This window comes from Rhinopithecus bieti, unplaced genomic scaffold (genome assembly GCF_001698545.2).
Source record: "Rhinopithecus bieti isolate Rb0 unplaced genomic scaffold, ASM169854v2 scaffold_34818, whole genome shotgun sequence".
Classification (NCBI taxonomy): domain Eukaryota; kingdom Metazoa; phylum Chordata; class Mammalia; order Primates; family Cercopithecidae; genus Rhinopithecus; species Rhinopithecus bieti.
This window is the reverse complement of record NW_016815484.1, coordinates 1235941-1248294: the sequence shown is the minus strand read 5'-3', so window position 1 is coordinate 1248294 and position 12354 is coordinate 1235941. Positions and strand designations below refer to the sequence as shown.

Sequence of the window (12354 nt, the reverse complement as noted above, 5' to 3'; positions counted from 1 at the left end):
TGGAGTGAATTGCTTGAACCTGGGAGGCAAAGGTTGCGGTGAGCCGAGATCACGCCATTGCACTCCATCCAGCCTGGGCAAAAAGAGCGAAACTCCGTCTCAAAATTTAAAAAAAAAAAAATGCTATCAGAGTCCTTAAAAGTGGGGGATGGTTAGATAAATTGTGTAGTACCTGCTAATAAAATATCACAGGTATTTTAAATGATGGTTTTTGAAGTTTTGTCATAGTATAGAAAAATGATTGTCATAAATTATGTGAACGGACAGGGCTCCTCCATGATTGCCACCATATCACCATATTACAATAATGCATAGAATGATTTTTCTCCTATTTTCTCTTCTGCTTGGAATTTTAATTAGCTTTTAACTCACTGGCATTTAAAAAAAAAAATTACTAAAAAAGAGAATTTGTTAGTTTTATGTGACCTAGACCTGAGAAATGATGTGGCTAAAAGGTCTTGAATTTCAGTTTCTGTAGTATACCTAGGTCAAGATAGTTATAAAATCAGGTAACTGGTTTTCTAAATATGATAATTTCCAAAACAGAATGATATTCTATCCTTGAAAACCAGATGTAGGTGAAAACAAAAAACAAAACTTAGAAATAGGTTTAATTTTTTATTCTTTTGAGACAGAGTCTCAGTCTGTCGCCCAGGCTGAAATGCAATGGCACGATCTCGGCTCACTGCAGCCTCCGCCTCCCGGGTTCAAGCGATTCTCCTGCCTTGGCCTCCTGAGTAGCTGGGATTACAGGGGCCCGCCACCACGACTGGCTAATTTTTGTATTTCTAGTAGAGATGGGGTTTCACCATGTTGGTCAGACTGGTCTCGAACTCCTGACCTTGTGATGTGCTCGCCTCGGCCTCCCAAAGTGCTGGGATTACAGGCATGAGCCACTGTGCCCGGCCGAAATAGGTTTTTTAGGAATCATTTAACAAAAGATAGCAAGAGCTTTATTTATATTATGCAGTATAGGAGATGTAATACTTCCTCCAAAAAAATTAAGAAATAGCAAAACAAATAAATGATAGATGTTAATCTAGATTTTTGCCTCTCCACATGAAGAGATGTGAAGTATAGACAGGAGGGCACTTTGTGGTATGTGTAAGAATTACTTGTATCATCAAAAGTGAAAGCTATGCATGAGTACAGAGAGGGAAGATACGAGTTACCTATTGCTGTGCAACAAATTACCCTAAAATTCAGTGGCTTAACACAGCAGATATTTATTATCTTACCATTTCTGTGGGTCAGAAATCCAGGAGCAGTTTAGCTGGATATCTCTGACTTGGAGTCTTTCATGAGAGCTGCAGTCAGGAGTGTGGGTGGGAACTGGAGACTTGATTGGGGCTAGAGGATCCACTTTCAAGATGGTTCACTCCTGTGACTAAAGGCTGGAGGCCTCAGTTCCTCACCTTGTGGGCCTCTCTCTAGGCCTGCTTAAGTGTGCTCATGACATGGCAGCCAGTTCCTCCCAGAGCTGGTGACTGAACAGTATCTTTTATGATCTAAAATCAGAAGTTATGTCTGCTGTACACTGTTGGTCACACAGGCCAACCCTAATGCAGTGTGGGAGGGCACCACACACATGGGGATTATTGGTCATTTTGAAGACTAGCCACAATAGGAGTTTTTGCCTTCAGTTAATGAACTGTTGTCTCCAGGAGGAAACATCTTATTTGCACCTCATTAAGATGAAGGCATCAATTTACTCAACAAATATTTACTGAGTATGCATTACAGGTTAAGCATACGTAATCTGAAAATCTGAAATGTTCCAAGATCCAAAACTTTTTGAGCACCGCCAGGATGCCACAAATGGAAAATTCCACACTCTAGTACTTAATACAAATTTGTTCCATGCACAGAATTACTTAAAATATTGTATGAAATTACCTTCAGGCTGTGTGTATAAGGTGTATATGAAACATAAATGAATTTTATGTGTTCTTGGATCCCATCCTCCAAGGTATCTCATTATGTGTGTGCAGATATTCTACAATTAGAAAAAATCCAAAATCTGAAACACTTTTGCTCCCAAGCATTTTGTATAAGGGACATTCAACCTGTATGTGTCTGGAATTGTTCTAGTTACCAGGGATATAGCAGCAGATAAAACAGAGATCTCTTGCTGTGGAGTTTGTAGGATCCAGGACTAGAAATAAATTTATATATATACACATCTATATGTATATATGTACACACAAAGACATAGACACATCAGTTTATCAGGTGGTGACAGATGCCACAGAGGAGAGGAAAGGATAGGAATAAAGGCTGAGGGATAAGGGGTGGTGGTGGTGAAAGGAATTGCAGTTTTAAATAGGGTAGTTAAAAAAGACCTCACTAATAAGGTAATACTCAAGCTGAGTTACAAAGATGAGGAAGCATGCCATGTTGTTTTATCTAGGAGAAGAGAGTTGTAGGCAGAGGAAGAGAGGACACAGAAGATGCAGAGAGCCTGAGGCAGGTGTCTTTGGCATATCTGAGGGACAGCCAGGAAGCCAGTATGTGGCCAAGTGAGGGAGTGGGAGGATATGAGACAGAGGGGAACCCAGGGAACCAGTACAGCCAGCCTGCAGGTAGATTTTCACCCATTTGAAGGGGCCGTGTGTTTTGCAAAAGTTGTTGAGAGCTTAGATTTTCCATTGCTCCGTTTTCTAAGTGGAAGCCACTGAACTGCTTCACATTTTATTGAGAATTTCAAATACCCTAGAAAAAAAATGCCAAGCACCATATACATATAGTATGTATCTTCAGATATTAACTTTAAAATCTCCTTTTTAGTTCCTTCAAAGGGGCCTGACACTTGGAGAGAGTGGAGTTCTGATGGAAAAAATTTAATAATCTATTGGAAGGTAAATATCTAATTTTTCCGTGAACATTTACATTACTTTGCTAAACTGCTTAACTTACATATGGTACTTGTTGGGTCATCAAGGAGCTGAAACTTCCCAGACTGGCTTTTGTGCAATATTGATGAGAATCTAACCTGGTTCCTAAACCACCCAAATTCCTCATCACTCCTAACTTCCCACAGTGATTTGAGGATCTTCTGTGTCAGATCTGAGCCTTCTCGAGTTTGATCTTATAAGGCCTGTAAAGGACCTGAAGATTTCATGAATTCCATCTCCCTCACTTCAGTTGAAATCTATAGGTTACAATCCTGTTTGTTACATTTTTCTTCTATGAATGGGAAACTAAATTTTTACATATTTCATGTGTAATTTATTTCCCTTCAGTAAATTGCATTATGACATGCCAGTTTTAAAGTTTTGTATGATTTTGTAAAATATTTAGATGAAATATGAATTGCATATTTTACTAATTTTCTCTGCTGGAACATTTTTTGTTGCTGTATTTTCAGTATTTTATGAATATCAAAACATGAACAGTTGTTTTCTGTATTAGATTTTACACGAGCAGTCATAATAGGATTCCTTTAAAGAGTGAATTTTGTTATGGAATGTAAAACATAATTTTATTTAAAAAAACTTTTGACATCGATACAGCTTTGAGTAAAGTGAAGTGTACATGCAGGTTCGTTGTGAGTTCTATTGCTTTGAGATTGTATTTGACTGTTATATCCACTCTTGATTAGAAAATCCGCCGGCTACTCTGAGTTGCCTGTCAGATTTCATGATAATATAGCAACAATTATACAATTTACTTCAATACAGAGAAAGTTTGGAATATTGTTCAAACTAGACGAAGACTTAAGTAAAGACTAAAAACATTGAAAGAATTTAGATTCTAACTTCATTACCTATGCTGATGGTACCGCCATTTGCCAAGTCAGAGTGTGTTCGGGTAGAAAATTATGTTGTTTTGGTCATAGTGAGTTTTCAAAAGGTATGCCACTGGGATATCATGTGTAGAGTTCAGTAGGTAGTTTGATATATGTAAGGCTCTGGAGCTTAGGGGAGAGATTGGCACTGAAAACAGCTTTGAGTAGCATATAAATGGGATCACTTGGAGATGCAAGGTGAAAAATGGGCCAGGGCTGGAGCCCAGGTGACAGCAGCGTGCATAGAACCAGCAGAGGAGGAGGAACCAGCAGAGGAGATGGGGAAGGTTTAGAGGGACAGGAAAAGTGAAGAAAATAGAGAAACTGGGGGAGGAGGACATTTCAAACAGTGTGTGGTCTGGAGTATCCCAAGAAGCCCATAAGTCTTAGGACGAAAGCCTGCCCCTTAGAGCAGGCCATTTGGAGCATCACCAGAGACCTCTCTGCTGGAGCGGAGGTTTTAGCAGTATTACATCATCCTCAGTCTCGACCAGAGAGCCCCATACATTGGTGTATAAATTAAGGCAGTTGCTGTGAAAAGCAGTTCAGTAGAAATGAAGAGGTTTGAATGTTCATTTTTTTAATCCAGTAAGTTCACTTTTAGAAATTCATATTAAATTCTATGAAAAAGAAAAAAAAAACATGGCACAAAAAAATTCACCGAAATATGTTTTAGTATTGTGAAAAATTAGGAACAACTTAAATTTCATTTACTTAAGGGACATTCAAGTGCACTGGTAAAAATGCTACATGAGATATAAAACCATGAAAATGTATATAACTGTATTATGGACAAGTGTACATTTTGGAAAAGTAAAAAGTAAGATGGTGTAATGTAATTAAAACAATGTTAATAAAAGATCTGTACCTAGAAAAACAACTTGAAAGAAATATCAAAATGAAAGAATATTTAAGAGGTGGGAATATGGGAGATTTTTACTAGTTTCAACTCCTATATATTTTCCAGATTTTCTGTAGTGGGTATATAATACTTTAAAATGAGAAAACAAATGTTTAGAAAAAAACCCATGATGCTATAATTTTTTTAAATGTTTTATTTGTTACTAAGTAGAGCAGTGCTTCTGGATAGTTTTAAAAGTTTTGCTCCTGAAAAATGTGGAGATAAATATTGTTTTTTATTCACTTAATTTTCAAATTTTTGTGTACTCTTACTGCTTATAGCAAGTATAGTTTTTCTTCAGTGTCTCTTTCCTGATTTACCCAGGTCTCAGTGGATTTTGATTCTGTGTTTCACACTGTTGAGAGCTTCTTTTTTGTTGTTGTTGTTGTTGAGATGGAGTCTCACTCTGTCAGCCAGTGTGGAGTGCAGTGGCGCGATCTCGGCTCCCTGCAACCTCCACCTCCCAGGTTCGAGTGATTCTCCTGCCTCAACCTCCTGAGGTGCCACCATGCCTGGCTAGTTTTTGTATTTTTAGTAGAGACAGGGTTTCATCATGTTTGTCAGGCTGGTCTCGAACTCCTGACCTCATGATCCACCCACCTTGGCCTCCCAAAGTGCTGGGATTACAGGTGTGAGCCACCGCACTCGGCCAGCTTCATCTTTTCTGATATTACCTTGTAACTAGTTGTTTTTTGTTTTTGAGATGGAGTCTCACTCTGTTGCCCAGACTAGAATATAGTCGCACGATCTTGGCTCACTGCAACCTCCACCTCCTGGGTTCAAGTGATTGTCCTGCCTCAGCCTCTTAAGTAGCTGGGATTATAGGCGCTCACCACCACACCTGGCTAGTTTTAGTATTTTTGGGAGAGACAGGGTGTCACCATGTTGGCCAGGCTAGTCTCGAACTCCTGACTTCAAGTGATCCACCTGCCTTGGCCTAAGTGTTGGAATTACAGGTGTGAGTCACCACGCCTGGCCAACCTTGTTATTGTTAATATACCATCCAGTTTAAACCCAATTACCTTGCCTAGTCATAGTCACCTTTTGCAGGTTTTTATAACAATTTGTCTGTTTTTCATAGCCTTTACCCATTAATGAAGCTAATGGAAAAATACTTTCCTACAATGTATCATGTTCATCAGATGAGGAAACACAGTCCCTTTCTGAAATCCCTGATCCTCAGCACAAAGCAGAGATACAGCTTGATAAGAATGACTACATCATCAGTGTGGTGGCTAAAAATTCTGTGGGCTCGTCACCACCTTCCAAAATAGCGAGTATGGAAATTCCAAATGGTGAGTGCTTGAGATGGTTTAGTATATAAAAACAGGAAACTAAAGTAAGAAATGTCTGATGTTACTTGCTCTTTTGTCATGTCAGCATTCTTCTCGTATACCTTGTTGCTGCTGACATAGAAGGCAGAATGAGCAGATTGATGTCTACAGTTCATTGAGAGAGAAGTAATTAGTATTGACTTGAAGCATGTGCACTGAGGGATACAGTCATTACTGTACTCAGTAACTAAGAGTGGATAATATTGGAGAGGTACAGTGGTGGATAGTATTTTTAGGAAGAAATATTTTAACAGTTAATTCAAATGACATTCAGGCACTTCTCCAAGACACTTCCGCAAGACTAGGAAAGTTTATTTTAGGTCAGCTAGGCTGTTTTGCAAATTGTTGGGCAGGAGAAAAAAGCGCTTATTTTAATTAGCACCTTTTTTGGTAAGAAATTCCTTATTAATAGACATTCTTTATTGATTAAAAAAAGTCTTCTTAAGGTATAAATTAGAACTTCAGTATAGGCTTTAGAAAAACAACTGTGGTGTAATTCTTAAAATTTAGCACCTTTCTTTAAATTTTATAGATATCCAGTGATTAATACGTTCCTCCCAGCTTCTATCTTGACGACTTTGAGAGTTACGAGCTTTAAATGGCCACGTCCACCTCTTCTTCCACTGATCTCTGTGCTCCAGTCATTTTCTGCCAACCCACCTTTCTGTCTTGCCCGCTATGGGAGCACCTTTCTATAACCACAGCTTCTAGAGGAAGAAAAATCGGTCCAGTTAGGGTCCTCTAAGTAGCTTTCCAACTCCAGTTTGAGGCCATTTCTTATTGCTTGTTACTTGACTGCTTCTTTGTTCTCTTTGAGTCAGTCATAGGAGAATTTGGAGGAAGGAAGGGGGAAAACAAAGTGCATTTCAGAGATACAGAGCCTAGGCAGCAGTGCTGCTGGAGATGCCCAGGGGTTGTGGCAGATGCTGGGAGGTGGGACTTAGAATAATGACTTCTTCATTTTGGCCTGGCAAAAATAACAAAATAAAAAATGAAGGAGACAGAGATATGAACATCCATAAGAAGATAACATACTGATTTAGGTTATATATTTCATTGCTCTCACAATTCTAGGCAATAGCTATGTTGTCTTTTTATTCAGGAAGCATAATCCTACCTTTTCTGTGTATCCCTTAGAAAATGGTAATTTACAGAACTAGCAATTCTGTCATCAGCTTTCAGACACTTTCTGAAAATCTGATGACAGATTTTCTGGACTGGAAAGACTGGAGGGAGGCTCTGCAGCCTCAACTCAGGTTTACACTGTGGCTTTTTAGTCACGTTGAGCAAAAAAAGCTGTTATGTCTGAAGTGTTCTATATTCTAAGCCAAATTGTTATCTTGCATTTAGTAGTAGTTGCTTTGTGAATGCACATTTTGTTCAAAAAACCTTTTATGTTTGTTTTACTGAACCCTTAAATATAAATCAGTTATAGCTATTACTTAGTTTCTGCTGTTACAGTGGGAAATGTCTGTGTTGGTTTGACTGAACCCTTTTTGTAGCCTGTGGGTGGTTAAATACTCTGCCGTGGCTGCGTCCCATCAAGGGCCACTCACCTACAGTTTGCAGCCTCCTGAGCATCTGGCTCCTGAGACAATTACTTGTCTAAAACTTTATTCTTAGAAATAACCAAAAACCTTTCTATGTTTGTTTTTACTGAACCATTAAATACAAATCAGTTATAAAAACTACTACTTTTCTCCTGTCACAGTGGGAAATTTCCTTCTCCCTTTTGACCACACTGCCCTATCTCCCACCCCAATTCTTCTCCCCAAGCCCGGGATTCCACTTCTTACCTAGGCCAAGATCTGGCAAGATAGGGAAAGGAAACCTTGCCAGGGCCTCCACTCCTGTGTCTGCCCTCAGCCTTTGCCCCTTGCCCATGGCATCTCCTAGGACGCTGTGCAGGCTTCTCCTTCTCAGTGCCCACATCGGCCATCCCACCTCATAGCCTCTGGGTGTCTCCACAGCTTTCTCCCTTGCCCCCACCCTGCCCCTGGTCAGCCAGACAACCCCTTCAGCCCACCTCTGGGGCCACAGTCTTCCTTGAAAGAAAGAGAGGGGGCTAGTTCGTCTGCTGTTTCCACAAGTTCATTGAGTGCCTACTCCGCACACTGTGCTGGGCCCCGCCTGTTCTCTGCACGCATTCCTGGTGGGTGATGAGAGGAGGGCTTCAGACTGTCCACTGTCCACTCCCCAGTCTCCCGTCCCAGCCAGTGCCCTTAGCTGCATCCTTCCTGGGCCTTGATCTTGATGTCCTAGCCCTAATATGTTACTACCAGATCCTAGGTGCTTTTAAAAAATCACTTTCTTTCAGCTGCTGTGTTAATCTATATATATAGGTGAGTGCTACAGTTGTTACAATAAAAATAACAGAGCAACACTTCCAATCTTTGCTAAAGGTTTATCTAGTTTGAGTACTATTTTATAATTTCTTCACAGTGAAGTGATTTTTCTAACTCATGTCCATTTTTGTGAGGTTTGCCTTATATTATTGTTTTTAATGCCAGTAAAATATCCTCCTTTCTTATTGAAGATGATCTCAAAATAGAGCAAGTTGTTGGGATGGGAAAGGGCATTCTCCTCACCTGGCATTACGACCCCAACATGACTTGTGACTACGTCATTAAGTGGTGTAACTCGTCTCGGTCGGAACCATGCCTTATGGACTGGAGAAAAGTCCCCTCAAACAGCACTGAAACTGTAATCGAATCTGGTAAGATGAATTCGTATCTCTAATTAAGTTCTACAGAATATTTTTAAAAGGTAACACGTGGGACTAGGTACAGTGAAGTGATTCTCTTTCCTGCTGGGTGGGTGTGAATAGGTTTGATTTTCCTGGGAGTGGGAGGGTAGTTGTGGCAGCATGTAGAAGGATCCAAACCCTTTGATCTGTTAATTACTCGTCTAGAAATTTATTCTTAGAAATAATCAGAGAACAACACAGATTTAATCTAAGAATGTTCACGGCAATATTATTGATAATTGTGAAAAATTAAAAACCCAAATAGCAATTAAGGGAATGAGTAAATGATGGTACACCTATAAAATGGAATGTTAAGTAACATTAAAAGTTATGTGGAAAATTTAGCAACATGGATAAATAAATGTTCATGAAAAAAGAAGACTACAGAACTGTAGCCTGCTCTCACAGAAGGGCCTTCGCCTTGTTTGCCCAGGGCCCAGGTTACCGAAGTTAGGGAGAGACTGAGCAGAAAGGCCGTGAACCCCTTACCACTTTCCCTGATGCAGGGCAAGGGGGCATCAGCAGGACCTAGCACAATGTGGGTGGGAGGCCTTGTGTTCCATGAGCCTAATGCTTAGGAGCTTGTGAGCTGCAGTTGAGTGGCCCTTGATGGGATGCAGCCTGAGAAGTTTAGCCATAGAGCAGTATTTAATAACCTACAGGCTAATCCAGGCTTTCCTTAGGCATTAGAGCCCTCTCTCCAATATCATCTTTTTTTCCTGGCAGGATGGGAGTGTATCCTGCCTGTCCCCATGGGATTTCTGGACCCTGTAGCCTGTCAGTAGTGATGCTTCTTGATTATTCCCGTCTCTTGCCTCCCTTGCATGTTAGGGAAGTGCGGAAGAGCAAGCAGCCTACTCCTTACCTCTCTCTCAGGGAACACTTTCTACTTGCTTATTGTTTCTCTGTCAAATGATGAGGATGGGTCCCATTCATTGGATTATCACATATGAGTTCAGATTATTTTCCAGTTCTACTTGGAATACAGCCAAACTCCTCCACATATATAATTGGCTGAAGTGGTAATGATCGTCCTAAGTTGTACCCTTTATCCTTTCTTATAGTGCACTTCCCTTTTCAAGGGCCCAACCACTTGCTAGCCTTCTCTTTCCTGCACCTTCCCTTGCATCCCCTCCCATGGAGCTGAATGAGCCTTACACGGTTCCAGTCTGTCATTTCTCACCTGGGCTTTTAGAATAATCAGGATGAACTGGGGTAGGCTGGAGTGGATATAAATGGAGTATCTACCCATTTAAGTTTTAGCTGAGCCTTGCAGGATATGGAGAAGCTGCCCCGCGATGATTGTGGGAGGAGAACTTTCTGTGCCAACTCAATTGAACAAAGACACAAAGCTTGAGGAAACAAAAACTCAGAGAAGTTAGGTGACTTTTCCAAGGTCACAAAATTATTATGTGATAGAACCCGGGTTCAAATTCAAAGTTATTCAAAGCCTCAAGAGGCTGGGAATATTGTCTTTTATTTACTGCTGAGCTTCTGGAACAGCAAGTGGCACATAGTAGGCACACCTATTATTCCTCCCTCATCCCATTGTCTACTCATTAAGCTGTCTGCTCTCTTTTTTGACCTTCGCACATTTCTAATGCTCTAACCTTCTCAGGCTCTTTTTTTTAAAGTGTCAGAGCCCTATAAAATGTTAATAAATTTAATATAAAAAGAGGCACAGATTTACAGGTGTACATGCAGTATAAAATCATAACCTCAAGCATACCTTTCTCCAAAGAAAAGTGTTACGAAACTAAACACAGTTGGCTGAGCTTGAGTTGCATTAATACGTATTTAGGATGTGCCAGCGCATAGCAAACGTTTAAGGAAAATCATTGAAAGAAGAAAAGTTAAAAGTTTAGACAAATTGATTCAGTTTTTCTTGGGTTGTGTGATTTTAGAAATTGACTACTGTCTCACATTGGAGCCTGCAGGCCACTGGTGTGTTACGAGCACTTGATTGGAGAACTAATGCTTTAACCACACCAGAATAATTGTATTCTGCAAATTAAATGCAATGCCATATGCTGCCAATCCCCCTCCGGATCCCCCGGCATTTTCTTCTTTCTCAACCACCACGGATGAGCATCTCAGTGCCCTTCAAGGCCTTATTCAGATAGCCCTTATGGTAGCTGTTTCTGATCTTCTTAGACTCATTTGGCCCCTCACTTAAGATTCCATGGAATCTGATACATACCTCTAATATAACACACTGTTATGGTTACCCTTGTTCATCTGTCTTCCCCACCACTCTGCAAGTGTCTCCATGCTTGACATTTTGTTTTGTGCATATCTGTGTTGCTCACATTGCACACATTGCATTGTATTCAGGAGACATTTAAAAGGAGCCTTTTGAATTTAAGTTAAGGTACTTCAATTGGAAGTACCTCTGTGTCCTGTGGAGTTAATTCAAAGCACCTCTATATCTTATAGAGTTAACTCACCCAAAGACACTTAATGGTGATGCTATAAAGAGGAACAAACTCTAAGACCCAGTTCCTTTAACACTGAAGCTTCAAGACAGAGTGCAACTTTTAATTCTGCTTCTTGGAACGAGAGGAGAGAGCAGTGGGTTTGTTTGTTTTTTCCAACTCAGAAATAACACTATGTAGGGAAGGGATTTATAGAAGCATGATGTAGACCTGGAATGAATGGCTTAGTGAACTGACCCAGGAAGTTGATTTGGACTTACATTTTGTTCCTTAAAACCCAGCAGTTGCCAGCACTTTGGGAAGCCAAGGTGGGTGGATCACGAGGTCAGGAGTTCGAGACCAGCCTGGCCAAGATGGTGAAACCCCGTCTCTACTAAAAATACAAAATTAGCCAGGTGCAGTGGCAGGCACCTGTAATCCCAGCTACTCGGGAGGCTGAGGCAGGAGAATCACTTGAACCCGGGAGGCGGAAGTTGCAGTGAGCTAAGATCGCAGCACTGCACTCTAGCCTGGGCGACAGAGCGAGACTCTGTCTCAAAAAAAAAAAATAAAATAAAATAAAAAAATCAAGCAATGATGTTTCTTCCTGGAACAAGGAACAAAATGTAAGCCTTAATCATCATTGTTCTCTCCAAGGCAATCCCATCTTATATTACTAAACTTTTTGTTAAAATAGAAATAAATTTAATTTTTGTTTAGTCAGTTTTCATTCTGAATACTAATCTTTAAAATACGTATTTTTTAATAAAACATCTGTAAAATTAGCTTTGGAAATTTTAGAGTGTTATAAATTTGATATTTCTGAAATAGATATTCATAGTAATTTATTTATGAAAGTTTGCTGATACGTTCATCTTACAGATCAGTTTCGACCAGGTGTAAGATATAATTTTTTCCTGTATGGGTGCAGAAATCAAGGATATCAATTATTACGCTCCATGATTGGATATATAGAAGAATTGGGTAAGTTAAATGGGTACTTATTTTTAAGAGTTCAGGGTAACATGAGAAATTATAAATTGGCAACAGTAGTATGATTGAATTCTAAAAATAAGATGTTTAGTTCAAGGAAGGAAAAATAATTTGATAAATTAAAAAGTGTTTGATTACTACTTTTTTCTCCTCCTTTTCCTTCCCCCCCCCGCCCCCCC

The 12354-nt window shown here is 39.9% G+C and overlaps 1 protein-coding gene across 2 annotated transcripts in view; it reads left to right on the top strand.

Annotated features, from left to right (window-relative positions):
* Positions 1-12354, top strand: part of LIFR (LIF receptor subunit alpha) — a 77587-nt gene that overhangs the window by 49586 nt on the left and 15647 nt on the right. For both annotated transcript variants that reach the window (XM_017853198.1, XM_017853197.1), the window contains exons 12-15: positions 2788-2858; positions 5770-5983; positions 8559-8738; positions 12065-12166. In XM_017853198.1, the coding sequence (XP_017708687.1) occupies positions 2788-2858; positions 5770-5983; positions 8559-8738; positions 12065-12166 (567 nt within the window). The remainder of the gene's footprint in view (positions 1-2787; positions 2859-5769; positions 5984-8558; positions 8739-12064; positions 12167-12354) is intronic.